The 18,352-nt window shown below is 38.8% G+C and overlaps 1 protein-coding gene across 2 annotated transcripts in view; it reads right to left on the bottom strand.

Moving 5' to 3' along the window:
- The window catches only part of RFX4 (regulatory factor X4), a 91,969-nt gene that overhangs the window by 59,995 nt on the left and 13,622 nt on the right, over positions 1-18,352 (bottom strand). For both annotated transcript variants that reach the window (XM_068664589.1, XM_068664596.1), the window contains exons 2-4: positions 15,320-15,406; positions 7,758-7,818; positions 2,090-2,213 (exon numbers count right to left, since the gene is read on the bottom strand). In XM_068664589.1, the coding sequence (XP_068520690.1) occupies positions 2,090-2,213; positions 7,758-7,818; positions 15,320-15,406 (272 nt within the window). The remainder of the gene's footprint in view (positions 1-2,089; positions 2,214-7,757; positions 7,819-15,319; positions 15,407-18,352) is intronic.

Genomic DNA, 18,352 nt, shown 5'->3' with positions numbered 1-18,352 from the left:
ACTGCCTCCAAGGCATTTGTGCAGCACACATTGCCCATACGTTATTTAAGCCACATGATTACAGCTCGGTTGGTTAAAACTTCCTTTGCGTACCTACTCCTAAGGAGAATCTGACTGCAAATTACTGACTGAACGGTGGGTGCGTACCTTGCAGACCTTCATGACTGTGCAGGACGTTTTTCTTAGCAATAACAGGTCTGACAGAATCACTGGGGTCTGCTCTGAGCTCTGCACATGCAGAAGCCCGTTCTGCTTCAAAATTCATGTCAGTGTTGTCTGAGGTTCCTGGACACACCTATACAGAAGCCTCAGTTTTCATAACCATAAGCAATGGCCACACAAAACACTATTTTAGGACAGTACTGGGAGGTTTCAGTAAGGGTTCATCTCCACAAAAAGGGGGGAAAAACTTCATGGATCACTGGTCAGAACTAACTTTATTGCAACCGAGTGGAAAACACTTGTAACACAGCACATAAAAAAAAAAGGAACACCATGATTTTGGATGGAAGACACTGTATCTGCCCTGCTAGGCCAAGACAACCCTACTGATGAACAGGTACACGTGTAAAAGGGCAGGCAAAAAGGAGGATAGAGTAATATACAGCATGACAAGACTGCTGCATATTGAAAACCGATGGAGTCCCTGGTGAAATTATGTTTTGCTGAAATAATTCCAGAGTGTTTATTCCTTAAAATCTGTAGAAGATTTCAGTAGCAGCAAAAGTAGCATCGCGTAAATTTTACCCACTAACCAAATGTGTTAGTTTGCATGAAATCTGTTTCTTGTTCTCACTCTTCCAAAACTACATGTTGCCACTATACTTAGCCACTTGGTAGCAATAATATATAAAATGAACACTTTCATACATATGCAGTATATTTAAACAGAAACCTAACACGGAATCCAATGAGCTACGCAGGTCTTTATGGCATGACAAACATTGTGATGTTAAAACATGGTGCATTTTACTTGCATTGCTAAACTGCCTACATAAAGATGCACTAAAGAAAATGACACCTCATTAAGTACATTCTTCTCCTTCACCTACTCTTTACAGAGGCACTTACCCTAGGAATATTTTCTACTCTTTGAATACCCAGCACTTCTATAGAATAAATGTTGCAAACACAAGAAGAGAATAGCTTATAGGACAATCGGCTTCAGATTTACACTTGCAAGCATTTCAAAAAGAGTGACAAACTACATTTTGTTTTTTTCAGAGCCTACAAGTTTTAAGGACCTGTGACAAATTCTAGAGCATAAATTTAGCTTTAAATAAAATTAAAATTTTCAAAATTATCATCCTATTTTTCACTGAGAGGAAAACATCATCTGATCAGAAATTCCAAAACAAGAATTTTGTGTAACACCTTTAGCCACCCACTAATATGTGGTGGCATAAACCTTTACTGCTCATATCTGGATAATGGATGCTAGCACCTGTGCAAAGAGTGCGTCTCCACTGTAAGTCTGGAAATAACCACAGGGGCTCTTACTAAAGCTGGCCTGGAAAGTGGAAACACAAGGAATCGCGAAGATAATTGGGCACCCTGCATTTGCAGTGCCACACAAACACCATGGGATGCTTTCTGGACCTGCACATCTGGAGGGATTGTACTCCATTGTGGATTTGCCAGTGTGTGCTGACATCCTTAACTCAAGGATCTCCATGCCATGCTTGCAAGAATGGCATAGACAAGCCTAGAACTAAATGATTGATATCTGACACTCTTGTTTTTAAATATATATATATTTATTAAAGCAATATAGGTCACAATGCTTAACACTTGTGCTTGACTTCTGAGCTACCAATATTGTATACTATGTCACTGCGAGAGTCTGACAACAGCAACACTGAAATAATGAAAAAATTTAATGCACTCTGCAGCTTAGTCATCATGAGAAACGATTCCAACCTTCCACATGCTTAAAACCATAGCCTTTTTCTTAAAACCTGGATACACAAGATGTTCCATTCATATACCTCTATCTCTAGCAGTAAATGGTGATTTAATATTTTTCAATGATCCAAACTCACCTGAACCAGATGAGAGCTCAAGGCACCGTACTGCCAATTAGACTCACCTTCCCAAAGCTGGCGGCATTAACAGGTTGCGTGTCATTTTTCTCACAGAAGTCCAAGTAATGCATGTAGAGAGCACTTCGAGGAATGCAAACACCTTCTGCAATCTCATAGTTCTCCTCCAGCCTTAAAAAGCAAATATCAAACAGAGAAAACTGCAAGTATGTTGGATGTACAGTTAATGGTGTGCAAAGCTGTATCTCTAAGACCAAACTCTACAGCTTCTGCTTGTCTACTAAATTTTCACTGCTCTGTTCTTAAGAGTTCCTTCCAATTCTCTGCCATAAAGCTTGCTTGCTTAATTTGGCTGCTGCTTGCTATCAAATATGTAGACTGTGAGTTGTCAGAGGCAAGTGACGATTAACATAACGGGATATTGGACTGTAACTATGCCCCAACATGCTATTTTCTGGAAAAAAATAAACTAGTAATCTCTTATACCCTGAAAGCATCTAGCAGTAAACAAATATAAGTACAATTATTGAACAACATTCACCAAGGGGCAGCATTCTCTCATCTTTACAGGACAGGTCACAATTGGTTCGTGACACTCTTTTCACTCATGTCCAGCTGCCAAATCCTTACCTGGAGGAAGCATACGTGGCTAAAGAAAGTTACTTGTAAATAGTGAAGAATGTGCACAAAATTGTGTCTCTACAGTGTTTTCCCATTATCGTTGATTATCAAAGTGAGAAAAAACAAGAATCTATGATCTGCTGAATGCAATAGTGAAATAACATCCTCCTCTGCCTTGTAGAAATGGTTATCATTCATTCCCACACGCAAACACACAACTATATATTTTTTAAAATATGCATCAAATACATGAATAGGTATGTGCTTCACGTGTAAAATTTGAAATAGCACTCATCATAAATCTATAGATTACAAAATGAATTCCTTTGATTTTTTTTTTTCTTTTCTGATTGCTGACCCAAATAATTTCAAGAGCTATTTATGTACACACCTAACTTTAAAACCATAACCTTGTCACCCATGGTATCACTCGAGCTTTTAAGTTACAAGTGTGCTCATCTGCCTTGCTGTCTGGGAGAAGAAGGTGTGTGCAACTTCCTCTTAAACATCTTAGAAAAGTAATATATTCTCAGAAAACTCCAATTTTTACAGTAAACAGTCCCCTTGGATTTGATAGCTGTACAATACTGTTCCAAATATCAAGTTTTTCTCTTTCATTGCCTTTTCCAAGACCTACCCTTCCTCCATTTCAGTTATCATGATCATTCATGACTGCAAACTATTTTAATAAGATATCTGGCTAGATGAATGGAATCAGTTTGTATGGGCAACATCTATTCTTCCTTGGTTTCTACAGGAATATCATCACGGCATCTTTCCTCAAATTCATAGTGCTTTAACAAAACCTTCTTTCAAAACCTGGAGAGTTCGTTTGTATACTATAGCTGCTAATTGGAATGTCAGCTTCCGTGACCAAGACAGGACAGAAAGAAAAGCAGTTAATTATTTCTGTTCATATCTGATGAATTTTTCCCTTTTTCTCCTCTCTTTCACAGAGAGTCATTAGTCTGACACTGAACAATGCTCCATTATACCTGAACTTTTTTTTAATGATCAAAAAAACCATCTTGCTCCACTTCTTTTATTTTCCTGTCTTTTATTTAACAACTTTATCATGTTTTGAATTCAGCTTCATTCTACGGTGCTGTAGAAAGATAATGAACTCAACCTTCTACCTAACAAATCACTATCAGAAATAATGTATATATAACATTTTAAATATCCTAATAAAGCCCTGTGAAATCCGGTAGTTCAAAATGAGACCTTTTGTACCACTATCGTATAGCAATAAAACCCTAATCCTCCTACAGGAATGACAATTTCATCTGTCCCCATTACTGTTTTCCCCTTTATACTTATATACTTCTAGATTAAATGAGATTGTTCTATAGCAGAGTCATGTCCATGGTGTTAATTGTTAGACTTATTTTTAGATATGAAGGCAACAGAACAACTGTGATGTTACCAACGCTAATTGCACAAAGGACTCTAGAACAGATTAATTTTGATGCACTATAATTATTTCTGTGAAACTACGTATCTTGGGAGAATCCATCAACTAGCAGTGATTTACTTTGCTCTTTTTTACTTAATTTTAGGCATGTTGAAGAAAAAAAATGTTTTGTTGACTTCATCGTCACAACACTGTTACTATTTAGAGCACCTATACTGTAAGAAACCAAACTGTATGGACTTAGGGTCATTGAATAATACTTTGAAAGATCAGACATTCACACACACATACACACACGCAAACTCACCCCAAACTGAGGTAAAATAAAGTTTCACACTCACAGTTTCATCACCCTGCTCATCAGAGGATTAATCACAAACATTTTAGAGCCAAGCGTCTGGCAAGCTGTAGCTTCACAGACAATAATGAACACAGGAATAAGGGATGAGTACAGGGTACTAACTATTTGTATATTCACACCTTAACGCAGGCTGGTGTAGGTTCCCTAATTATTATGTATTTTGCAATAATGCTACATTTACCTGGCCTTTCCATTCATTTTGTGTCATCAATGAAACTAAACAACAACAACAAATAAACTAAACAATGGAAAAAACAAACAAACAAACAAACAAACAACCACCATCATTCCTATTTCCAGGCAAAGGATATTTAGCCAGGCTGACAGTCATACAGACACGCTTCTGCCATCTTCAGCTACTCCTCATTTATAGTATTCAATGTACCTTCTCCTTTGAAGAGGCACAAGCATCAAGGATAGATCCCCATGGGATTGGTGTTCACTCTTTTCAGCAAGATGTCAGACAAGAAATAACTAATAGAAGCAATGGCAATATGGACCAAGTCACATTTTTCCCTTATGCCTTGTTTCACTTTCCCTGCTACTTTCCTCTTTTTCGTTGCTACTGACATTTCCTCTGTTTGTGTTCTCCACTGCTCCCTGCCTTCATTTACCTACAAATGATGGTAGCATCTCACAGTAAAAATGTAACATACTTTAGCCTGGCAGACACCAGACAAAGGAGACAAATGTCATGCTTCCATTTGCCAGAAAACGGCAAATTCTGTACCTTACCCTGAAATCTGGTCAGTAATTTACCTCACCACTTCGATCACTTGAATCTTGCCCAAAGGTTCCTGCAAGAGGGTGGAACACCCAAGGCATATTCAAGTAAATTTCATCTTTTGTCTTTCTTGACTGTGCAAAAACTTGGTCAGAGTCCTGAGCAGGCAGAACTGTCAAACAAGTAAAGCCAAATCTACAGAAAGCACTCAGTGCAGCTTTTGTACAGTGCTGACCACAATAATTTACCAACTCATGGGTTGCTAGGTGCCACCACAGTACAAATAACCTGATGGTAATGTGTCTGGTTTTCCAGAAGAGTGGAAACTCGACATCTTCACACAAAGCAAGCTTCCTACTTTATAGCACTTTGATCACAATGTTTGAGCTTCTGATTTTATTTAGTGTATCAAACGCAGTAGCAGAGTTTCTCCAGGCAACACCAATTCAAAGCTGCAGTACGGAGGCAGAAAACCGTATAGAAACCATGAGAAAACTGTTCTCTGGTACAGCTACTAAGCTGGCAAACTACTACCTGTAGGTCTATTGATAAATCATATAAATCATATAATTCAGTTTAACACCAGCTAAAGAAATTAAACTTGAAAATGCTTTCATTGCTTTCTGGTTTATTTTTAGATGGAAAATCGAATGGGAGAAATTGCAGATGCTCCAGAAGACTCAAAAGGGAAAAGGTCTAAACCTAAAGGTGTAAGAAACGTAACACAGACAGGACATAACAGACAGGTCGTAAGCCAATCCACTAGTAAGGGAAAAAGAAAAGATGATGTAAGCAGCCTTTTGCCCCCCCAGAAATCTAGTATTCTATTGCAAACACTCACTGAATGAGTACTAGCGTGCACACTGCATTCCAGCAGGGCTCCATATCCCAGGAGTTTAGGGATTTACTAACCTTTCTGACTGAGGAAGCTTGAAAGTATTTGGCAAAAGACTGTTTACAGTATTTGCATGTTTTCTTTTGGGAACAGTATCACTAGCATGTTCTAATTAACTCTGACTTCTTGGCTACTATGCTATTTGCTCCCGTGGAAAAGACTCTTAACTGACTCTACTGCAAAATAAACACTATTCTGAATTTGGGCCTGGAAAGTCCTGCCTGCTATTTCATTTTAACTAGATTGATCTTTCTTATCTTGTTTGAACTGTATTGGAGTTGTTTGGGTGAATAATAGAAAATAATAAAATACACCTATAACATTTGACTATTATTTTAATATATTTTTTCTCAGTAGTCACTCTCCTCTTATATTCACATTTCTCGAACCTCTGAAAAATAGCACTTTGGTGGCATAAAAATGCACAAAGAAGCGATGGCTCAGAACTAAGTTATTTTTTATTTATATTTGCATATCTCAGTATTTGTACTGGAAGCGTCTGCAACTTTAGCACAAAAGAACACTGAATACTTGCAATAACATTCTGAATCCTAGTTTGTTGTTGTTTTTTTAATCAAAAATTTAACTGATCAACTTTAAAGAGAAGATACATTAAGTTATTTGAATATCCTTAACTGAATGGATTATTCTTTCATGTTTATTCAGTTATGTTTCCCAAGGGGCTGACAGAATCAAAAAAACCATTTTGCTAACACTGTATTTAAAAAAATAAAAATAAAAAAGCAAACATTTTTTGCCCCAAATATATATTTTTTAATCAAAAAACAAAAACAAACAAACAAAACCAGGAGAACTTCTTACAGGTGAAGCAAAGGCTTTTATTCAAAAGACTCAAAGCAAGCTAAGTAGTATGGGGCTGCACATAACATGCTCTAAGGCTTGGCAGATTTCTCTGTAACAGAGCTCCGTTCTGCCAGATACAAGGAACCTCCTGGAAGCTGTTTAATCACTTGCAATACTAAGAAAGCTAAACCACAATTAAAAACCTAAACAAAGTGAAAAGTCACCAAAAGTTTAAGAGATGATCTATGGAAAAAGATGTCAGAACTATGTGCAATGTTACAGATTGTACAGCTAAAAATACTTCTGTAAATTATAGCAAACTGCACGTGTTCATTTTCCATAGCACAGTAGACTGACTCACAAAGTTTCCTCTTCTAATCCTCTCCCTCTCCTTTTCTCTTCCTAATCACCCATCTTTTTAAATGCTCAGTAAATTTGTAAAAGGATTTTGACAAATGCATAAAACCTCAAACTCTCTTCTTTTGTTATCTTTGATATTAAATTTCAGATGTGTTATTAATAAAGTCAGTAAAGGTGGCTTCATCACACTGAATCAATCATTTATTTCTTGAACAAAATTCTCAGTATTAGTCTTCTTTTTTTTGTGGAATAAGTATAACAAAAACAACAAACCACAAATCACCAGCTGGCAAGGTGGCAAACAAATACATCAGCTAGATTTTCTAAACTGTAACAGAATTTTCCTATGTTTAAACAAATCTCATAAAAGTAAGACATTTGCTGAGAAATATTATATGGGATGCTAATGAGCAGTTTATATACATACAGTGAAAGTATCTTTAGAACTTTCTAAGATGTCCAAGATCTCTATCCACTTCTCATGATAAAGAGGGTAGGGAAAAACACCGTCTTGATTTTTTTTAAAGGCATCTTACCATTGCAGAGTAGCTGGAGTTGAGTGTGGTTTCGATGCTCTATTATTTTCTTTTTCCTCATCTGTTAAGAAACAAAAGAATACTGTTTAATTTCAGTGGGAATCGCTCAGGCACTTATGAACTGGTAAGGGCTTATCTGTCCAAAAATATTCTCAAGTGTCAAAGCTTTCCTGAAATATTGGCTAAAGCATGGCAATGTAAACAATGATGCTCCCTAAGCTAGTATCTGCAAATACTGCTTAAGGCAATAAAGTTTGCAAACATCACTGACAGCAAAAGCACAGTGGTGCAAAGGAATGATGATGTTGGAAAGCATAAGTTTATATGAAAGAGGGAGGATCTTGGACCTCTCGCAACATGTCAGAATAAAAAATTATAATAATAATAATAATTAAAAAAAAAATCTTTCACATGCTTTAAGAGAACAGGTGCCTTATCCAAACTGCCTTTTTCTTACATTCACATTAGATACGGCATTTAACCTAACAGGGTTCATCTGCTGTTGTGATCTTAATGCATGACATACATTAAGTATTTGTAAACTTACAAAGCTTAATAAAAAACAAAGTTAAAAGCATTCTATAACAGTTTATTTAATTTTAGATTTTTTTTTTTCTGATATTATTGCCTGTTAGCTGTTTCCCAGTGTAACTCTTTGATTTGCTGACTTTCCAAAAAGCTAAATAAAAGCTTAATAAAGGGAATGAAAATAAAACTGCTTTAAAATACTGCTGGTTCACATTTGTCGTTTTGAAAAATTTAAAAATACATACAGAATAGTTCCTACCAAACTGTGATTTGCAAAGCATATAAAACATTCCTAAATGTAAGCTGGTAGTCTGAAGCACAACCCATTTCTTCAGAAAGCTGTTCTATAGAAAACGCTGTTGTTTTACGCATAGTTGGGTATTTTTACAACTTTGTCTCCAGTTAAAGCACTAAGGGTTTGATACTAAAGCACTAAGTTTTGATACCTAAACGAGGTAAACCACTGCATCTGTACACAACGCTGCAAGATTCATTTCTTCATGCCATTAATTTTTAGAAATTGCTTAAGACAGCCTTTAGGACGCTGAATCTTAAGGCAGGCAGAGTATCCCTCGGACTACCAGAGCCCTCTGGGAGGCCTTTTGTGCAGTCCCAAAGAACTGGCACACAGAAATAAAACCAGGCTTCAGAAAACGCTGTCTCCAGCCCTCACGCCACAATACTTCTTCCATTACATACAGGGCAACTTGTGTTAACTGAACGTCCTTTAGCCTGTGAGGCCGGGCCCTGAATGTCAGGAAAATCCAGATTTACAGTTATCCACAGACACGGGGGCTGCCCCTCTTCTCCATCTGCATGACAATAGGCCTCTAATTATTGGACCGCACACTCCTTCCCTGCCTTTCAGGGGCCCGCTTTTATTCAGCCCAAAGGACCAACATACACATTTCAAATCACTTTTAAATTGTGTTTTTCATTTGTTTTTCCTAAACAAACGGTCTGCGTGCAACAAACCTTCGGCACACAGGGCTTGAATGCCGAGTGGCCACGGCTGCCGCAGGCTGCTTGAAAACAGCCTCCGGCCTCGCCGGCGGCAGGACAAATGCCTTCTCCTAGCGGGAGCCACAGCTGCACAGCACAGATTGAAACCACTGGGTGGATAAAATAATCGGGGCCATCCCTTCGCCCAACACCTACTGCTTCGATCTTCTTACCCTTAACTGACAGCACGAACACCCGAAAGAAGAGCGTGCCTTCCCTGAGGGGTGGCTTGGGGAGGAGAGGGTGGCCATGTCTGCCCTGCTCTGTGGTGTAAGGTGCTTTTAGGGTTGCATTCAGGGTTTTCCAGAAAATGGGTTGAGTGAACTCTGCCTGGGCTACCTCCCACCCATCAGGGAGGGCGAGCTCCCACAGCTGGCGAGGAAGGCTCCATGGGGTGGGCAGGAGGCATGACCAGAGTGCAGCACAGCCCTGCATCACTCTGCTTGCTGCAGCATCCCCACCTAAAATACGGCTAAAACAGGCAGCACGGCTTGGGGGGGATGCAGAGGAGTCACGGCAGCTCCACAGGCATGGAGGCTCCAGCAGCTTCACCCACAGGCCAGGCCTGCCAATGCCCTGTGTGTCTTCCAGCTGGTCCTGAGGTAAAAGTGAAAGGAAACTACCGAGGAAAGTTTTGTCTCAGCAAAGTGTTGTGGGCAGTAAAACACTGGCTGGTTGGGGGAGTTTTCCCTCCTTTAGTAATGAAAATTATGGCTGGCAGCTGTGGGAGTGGGCAGGCCTGGCAAATAGGGACAGGGATAGGTCTGTGGTGGCAGGAATAAACCAGGCTGCTGCTGGTTCCTGTAAGAGAAGTCACTGCAGCAGCCTTTCCACAGACCATAGTGTTATCTTGCCTGTGACATTACAGGAGAAAGATGTCACAGTGATATACAACTGAAGCAGCTGACCATGTGTCAGCAGCGTGGGGGGGCCCCGTCCTCATCCTGGGTGGGGAAACTGCTGGGGAGACATAGATCAAAAGTGCTGGGCACCATTGGTCTAACTAAGGTGAGGCTATCCTAAACTGCCTCTGGCTTGTGAAACCAGGAGGCACTACTGCCCACCTTCTCCACCTAGAATAAAACTTTGATTACTTTTCTTGATTTAAAGGGGCTAGCATGCAAAAGTACATTATTAAATCTAGTTAGTGTAGATGAAAGACATTTAATCTTCTTCTGCATATATGAAACTATCAGACATCAAATCAATACCCAAATTATACAATGTTAGAATCTCTACATGTCTTCCATCCCTCCCCGTTTTTTCTCACTCACATTAAGACCTGCAAGCAGGCATTTTACCTAAACCTGTGTGAGACACCATAAGCTATCCATACTCATCTCCTTACATGTATTTGTTTTAACCAGATAAATTAACAATAAGGCCATAAACTAACCCCCCTCCTCGGGGTATGTCTTTTCATGGGGATCCTTCTTCACTTCTTCAAGACTCTTTAGCAAACTCCAATAATTGTCCTACGATATACCAAGTAGGAGAATGATGGACTCCAAAATTTTTCAAAAATGTTCTTTGAGCATCATTATCCATCGAAATATTTACACAGTGAGCAACTGGATTTTCAACAGAACTCAAATGTTCAATGTTAACACACATCTCCCTTAGAATCAAGCCTCTGTAAAGGAACAGACAACTTTGTTTGTTTTAAGCCAATGGATCATCTATTAGCCAAATTGTTTCTCATTTTCACTAGGTCTTGGCTAAGATTATTTATTATTTTTAGAAAACCTTCACTGGTTTATCAAATATATAGAAAGAATTGTACATGGTATTAGAATGGAAGGGACCTAGAAATACAAACTTTTAGTACCACATAAAAACATTTTATTCTGCCTTATATAGTTTAAACATAATCTCATCAGATAATCGAGTAGTAATAAACAATAAATATCCCCATTCCTTATATTTTAGTCGATAGCAGGGCAACTAATGGTTTCCTTACTGAGCAGGAAATGTTTTGTGTATCTCTGGACCCAGGTCTGATCCCAGATGTATTTGTATAACATGGAAGAGAATGAATGCTGTTTCTTCTTTTTTTTTTTTCTTCATTTTATCAGAACCCTTCACAGCAACGCTGTAGATTAAAATGAAACAATTGCCTTTACAATTCAGTACATCTAAAACCAAACCTATTTGGTAAAGGAAATAATGACACTGCAAAGAAGTCTTGCTTCAGGACACTGTCAAAGACAGTGTCTTGAACAGAGCTAACAATTCTCCTGTGACAAATGCAAAAGGATGTGAAGTCATCAGGTCCTCATGCACAACTGTAGGTATTCACACAAATAGTAACTGCACAGACATAAATCCAAAGGAGCTACACTCAGCACCTCTTAAGCATGCTGCTTTAAACACAGCAAGTGGAACATCCACAAATTGAAGACCCTACATTAGTACACATTTTTCTAAAATGTTGATATTAGTCTCTGTCATAACTAAAGTGGAGTTAAAGCTCTGCTTTCCACTGTTGGGGTAATAGAAGTGTCCTGTACTTTCCAGGGCGGTTTGTATAAATCTCAGAGAATCTCTGAGGAGCGAATACAGTATTCGTAGCTTTATGTGGATAAAATCCTTCAATAAGTTCAGGTAGTTCCATGTCTTTTAGATGAATAGCCCCTTCCTCTGTAGCCCCTGCAAACCCGGTTCTGACTGTTCTCAAGAGTGATTTGTCCTTTGCCAAAATGAATTAAGTGATAGTAAGAAGCTGCCTTACCACTTACTTCCATGTAGTCATAAATATGATTCAGGCTCATTAGCATGTATACTATACTTCAGAAATAGTGCTGTGCCTTTTTTTTTTTTAAACACCCTGAGGAGTATGTGAGCATAGTTATAATTGAGTAGGTATAATTGGGAAATAAAGATTTTTCCCACAAGGACAATTTCAACAAAATCAGTTGTTTTCTTTTAGTCAAAAAAAAAAAAAGACAGGGAAAAAAAATTTCCAATGGGGGGAAAAACAGGTTTATTTCAAAAAAAAAGAAACTATTGAATAAACATTGTTTCAACCAGTTTGAACACCAATTTTAAACTCTTCTTTTGAAGTGCAAAAAGTAGTAATCTTTCTTCCTCTTATGAATTGTCTATACGTTTACATTTCTAAATGTGCAAAAAATTTGGACCAGCAGCCCTTCCACTTCATCATGTAAAATCATGATTCCTCCCACAGAAAGCTGAAGTTGAAACTCATAATCCCTGAATCATTCTTTCACACCTTTGCTTTATTTTTGGAGAATCTTGCTCAACACAGTATACAGAAAAGTTTTTTTTTTTTTTCTTTTAAATATTACATGAGGTTACACTATGCCATTTTCCTGTTGGTCTTTTGACTAACATTTATAGTGTAGAAGTGGAAGGAGAAGTATTTAGAAAACCAGAAACTGAAATAAAATTATTGTAGAATTTTTATATTGGAATGAAAATGCTGGTTTAGGACAGGGCATTAAAGGTCCCAGGAGGGTAAGAAGCATCCCAAGAAGCAGCAAGACAATGGGAATCCACATCAACAAGTCATTACTTCACAATGCAGTGCAGGTTCAATAAGCCTGGAGGTCAGGAGGAGCATGGAAGAAGGACCTCTGCAGCCCAATGTTTGGATGGTTCTATACTCCACATGTAGAAAAGGAGGCCAGCAAAACTACAGCTCTTGTCCTAAAACCCTATGAACTGTAAAAATATCTAGGAGAGTAAGTATGATACTGTGCAAGAAATCAGTGGATATCCTGGTAGTCTTCCTTAGTGGATGCATGCCCCCTCCAAAACAAAGAAAGAACAACAACAACAGTAAAACAAAACAAAATCCATATTTTCCTCTGGTAGAGTCCAGCCAATAAGTACCTAGTGTATTTAGAGGAAAAGAAAAAACAAACGAACAAGAACTAAGAGTTCAAGAGAAAGATAGATGATCCCTTCTTTTGGCTGCAGATAAAAATTGGAACTCCCTCGACAAGAATAATTTTGACCACTGTTCTGAGGAATTCAAATAGGGTCACATAGGTTTTCTCACAACATTTTGCCTCCTGCTGATTAAAAGTGTATGACAGAGGCTGGACAAAGACTGACATGGAGGTTTGGAAACTTCCTGGTTGTTGTGTGGGCACTGTTAAAGAACTGTTAGAAAGAACTCAAGGTCTGGAAACCACATAACATGATGCTTATCAAGGCAAAGCAGATGCTGCTACTTTGTTCCGGATTTCACAGATTCTTACTGTTGGGTAAATGGCTTAGTTTTCTTTCCTTTTTCTTCTCTGCCTATTCCCCATCGCTCCCAAAAATAAGGATGACATTTCAGGTAGATTAATTCTCTGATCTGCACTGCAAAAATGCTGCTATCAGTGCGAAGGAAGCAGTTGAAAGAGCTGGCTATAAGAAGGAAGCTAGATTAAATCAACTCTCATTTGGGCTTCTATAACATAATGTGATAGTTCATTTGGCACACAAATTGTGGGATAATTCATTTGTGTATTTGTTTTGTCAGCTCTAGATTTGCTGCCTTTCATTATATTCACTCACCCCATAATTTTAGTGACATGAGACAGAATGAACAACCATCCTATTTTCTCAGTGCTGCCCACTGAAATACCTTCTCTTAGTCACACTTGCTGAGCCACACAGGACCAATTCTTACTGTCCATCAGGATGCAATGATAATACTGTCTTGAACTGTGAGTCTAAGGAAAAGCTCACTAAGGTCAATAGGATCAAATCCTGAATTCAGACTCCATTAAGAATCTGAGTCACATCTCATTCATTACAGATTATTTCTGTCACATTCTTAGTAGCATAAAACCGGGTAAAATGAATTTAATAAGTCTCACAGGTTCTCATAAAATGCAACTTAACAATCATGTGCTATTTGATTTTCACTACAACCTGCTGATGCCTTACTTTTTAAAATCAAGAAGACCACCACCAGAAAACAAACCTATCAAATTTTATTGTCTTTGAGGATTCTTTTCTACCATTCTTAGCTTGGGAATCATGAATAAATACCATGTTTTTGAGACTCTTTCTTTGCAGAAAAAATATTTTTTTCAAAAGAGACCCCTGGACTAAAAAGAGTAGGATCCCAACACGGAAAATTCTGTGATCTAAAACTTTTTACTGCAAGGCACATAATTTTATATAGTGACATCAAAATAAAGTACTTAAAATGCCAAATAATGTAAAAAGGGACACCGGATATTTAAGATGTGATTAAAAATATGTTTTATAAACTTATGTGCTTGTATGTTATATAGATGTCTTTCTGAATTAAAGAATTAATTCTGCATTAAGGCCTTGTAGCAAAATAACATAGGAAGTACAGAGATGAAAACTAACACTGCTTTAGTCAAATTAAATAAAATAGAAATTGAATAAAAAGTAAAATTAAAATAGAAACTAAAAAGTGCATTACAATTTTTAAAATAATTTGGTTATTTAAAGGTATTCAGAGATATCTTTAATAACATCTGCTTAAAAAAAAGATCAAGATCTAAAAGTTAGTAGAAGAATGAGAAAAAACAGCTATTGTAAAACCAGCTAGATTTAGAATTATTTATTCTCAATAACTAAAGAGAAAGCAGCATCAGGATTCATTTATTTATTTTTAAGCGGATTGTTTAGTTCTTAATTTAAAGATTTTATATGTGTGATTCAGTATAGTAGTATTGAACAAGAGCACAAATCTTCCTGTATTTCAGCCTCACAGTGTTTGCTAGTGAAAAATGAAACAGATGGGTTTACTCCTGAGCTAATACTAATAGAACACTTTAGAGGTCATCCAAACTTTATTCAGGGATGCATGAATTCTTCTGGATGTTTTAACTCATAGATTGCATTACTTTTTTGTAAAAAATGGGAAGTAACCAATATTCCAGCAAAAACATTGATAAAACTACTGGATGTGTCAGTGAGTTGACTCTTCAAAAGTACCTAATAAAAAATATTATGAGGATGTGGCAGCATATATAGCAGGAAATTAGCACTCGGATACTTTTACACGCACTTTAAATTAATGAAAAGCTACTTACTTTCATCGTTAGAAACATTCCCCAGAGAGGTGTGACTGGAATAACGTTTGTTTTCACTTTCATTGAGACATCGTTCAATCCAACTCTCTGCAAAACAACAAAATTACTCTTTTTAGTTTTGTCTTTGCATTGAAAATAAATTTCTAATGCACCAAATTAAATAGAGCACTCTTTTTCAACAGATGGTCCTGTGAAGCATTTGTTTAAACATGCTCAGTCAGAAGTTCTTTAGCAGGAAAACGCTTTCTTGCTTTCAGACTCACATGTTGCTTTTTTTTTTTCTCCTTTTAAACAGAGGCTGAAATGCTTCCATGCACGTAATAAAATTCTTTAGGATATCCGCTCTCCTTCCCATCACATGCTGCATTAAAAAATAATTATTTCATGTGGGAAACTGAAATGCACAAACTGCATTAACTTCTAAGTCTTAGTCTGGCAAAGACATATGTACCTGAGTATTTCCACTGCTTTTGCAAGGGTAGTTCGCATGTGTAAAATCAATCATTCATGTGAATTCTTGTTACAGTGGAGCTCAAACTGTGCTTGCTGAAGCCCGGTCTGAGACTCTACCAAGATCTTTTCTAGGTTGGTATGAGCCCCAGGTACCATGCCAGGAGCTTTCGAACTACAAGAGCGCTTGTCATTCCTCAGTAAGTGTTGAACTGCTCCTTTCCTCCCTCTTTTCTCATTTCCTATGTATTACACACACAGTCAGATGAGGCACGGTATTAAATTGATTCAACTCTGCTCTTCCTCTTCTGGAAGCTATAACACGCATCCCCTGATGATTTTAGAGGATGCACCAGGCTCAATGGAATTTACTGTTACAGGTCTTCAGGGCAAAAGTCACGCTTTCCTAGGTGTCTCCTTGGACAACGTATGAAATATGAGTCCTTGGGTTTGCCTGGAATCCCTGGATAATGCTACAATAAACTGACCCCCCTCATAACATTATCGTTCAAGGGCAGACACGTGGGCAGAGGTGGGCTTATATTCACAGGGCTCACTGTGGTCAAAGTAAGAAAAGGAAGGGATAGGTGGGAAGGCTGCAAGGTAACCCCACAACTTACAACAAGAAAGAACCCCATGGAGCAAAGAGACGCATGAGAAATAAGGGGAAACAGGCCTCGCTGTCAGCAAACTGACAAAGGCAAAGATACCTTCAAAGGGACAGAAGTGGCCTCAGGCTGCTTTCCATAGGCACGTCAGGCTACCTGCACAGAGCAGGCAGGCCATGAGAAAGCCCATGGCAGCAGCAGGTGCAACAGGACAGCAAAAGCTGTCTGTGTGGGTTAGAGAAGGTATCAGCTCGACATCAAACCTCACCGTGCCAACAGGGCCTCGCGACCGCACTGCCTCCTCCCTGTAGCCTGGCCCTTTGAGGTGTGGCAGATATCCTGACGAATCCATGGGCAACCAGAGTTAATCTGTTTTATCATCAGGGAAGTGCAGGATATTTCTTTTCCCATCGAATTCAACATGGTCTTGTATAAAAATCACTTTCACTGACTCTGCAACTTAAAACTTACCAGGAAAGCCTACGCTGTCTAACCTGCTCCCGCATAGCTGTTAACCCCCAAACCTGTGGGGAATTCAGTGCAGTGCTGAGGTTTTCCCTCCTCACGCTGCTCAGCTGCTTCGGCTGGGGTCGTTCCACCCCCTTGTCCAAGGGCCAACACAACAACACAGCCGCTGCGTGCCAGATTTCCTTTACTGCCCTAAAAGAGAACTAAGAGCATCTCTCCTTCCCTGTTTTAGTACCTTAAGCTGGAGGGTGGGATCTTCACATGTCGCTATGAGGTGACGAGAAACCTGCTGCTGAGAATAACACCAGAGAGCGGTGCAAGAAGCCTTGAGAAAGGTTACCCTACCTCCTCCTCCTCCTTTCAGCGCACAGCCATGGCCGTACATAATTCCCTTGGCTCTGAGCCCAGCCGCAGGGAGCACAAGCAAAGGCGGCTGCCATTAGCGCCAAGGAGAGACCGATGCCCAGCTCTGCCCTTTCTTTTCCTCCCGGCACCAAGAGCTGGGAAGCTGAGACTCATCCTCTTCCCTCGGCAGCAGGGAACTGGCAGCAGCCATCTTTAGTCACGTTCCCTGACTGAGGAGTAGAAATAAAGTTTTTAGGTGTTGTTTACTGTGCTTTTCTGGTCACCATCCTTGTTCACATGCTGTCTCTGATAACTGGTTATACACCCCTTTTCGTCCGTAAGGAAGGCAGTTTACACTACAAGCTATAACGCCTCTGGAGTAGGGCACAGTTACGGTTTAATTATGTACTGCAACTACTTTGGTCCTGAATCACCCCAGTTCGGCTCGCTGCAGCCTGAGTCTGGCTTTGTCTTTGTGGCCTTGCATTTAAATAGCTGATAGAAATTCTTCAGGCCTGAAAAGATACATGACCTGTCTGGCAGCAAAGAATGAAGAAAACTAACTCTTTTGAGTGAAAATGTCAGGGAGTTTATGGCAAATTTGTCAAATTATTTGGCAGATGACAAAATGTGGCAACACCAACTAACTCTTTAAAGGCTGTATTCTCATAAACCAAGTAATGTAAGTAAAAGTAAACAAGTATTCTAAGAAATTCCTTCATTAAATGTTTTTTTTTTTTTTTTTTATACTGTTTGTATAAAGAGAAAAGTTTTTACAAGGCTTTTAACTCCCAATATTAATAAGAATGCCCTCAGACATTAAAAGAAAGTATAACTGGTTTTGTTGAAGTTGAAAATATTCCCTTCACTAGCCCACAGATGCCAGATATGGTAGCACCTCACTTTAAAAAAAATAGACTCAGAGCAGACAAAATATAAAGCCAACATTAAGTCTGATTTTTAGAAGTTCTTTCAGAGCTAATAACATTGCCACAGCATAATAAAGCCAACGGGCAGAGCCCCAGTCACACCAAGCACTCTTGTCCTCACCACTCAGATGCACAACCTGGCTGCAGAGTCAGAGCTACCCATGGCATCTCTAGACTGAGGTTTCATTACTTGCTGCTAAGGCTGATGCCAATCACACACTACTCTAGAGAGA

Source organism: Anas acuta, chromosome 1 (genome assembly GCF_963932015.1).
Source record: "Anas acuta chromosome 1, bAnaAcu1.1, whole genome shotgun sequence".
NCBI classification, from domain to species: domain Eukaryota; kingdom Metazoa; phylum Chordata; class Aves; order Anseriformes; family Anatidae; genus Anas; species Anas acuta.
The sequence above is the reverse complement of the archived record's forward strand: the minus strand, read 5'-3'. Positions and strand labels throughout refer to the sequence as shown.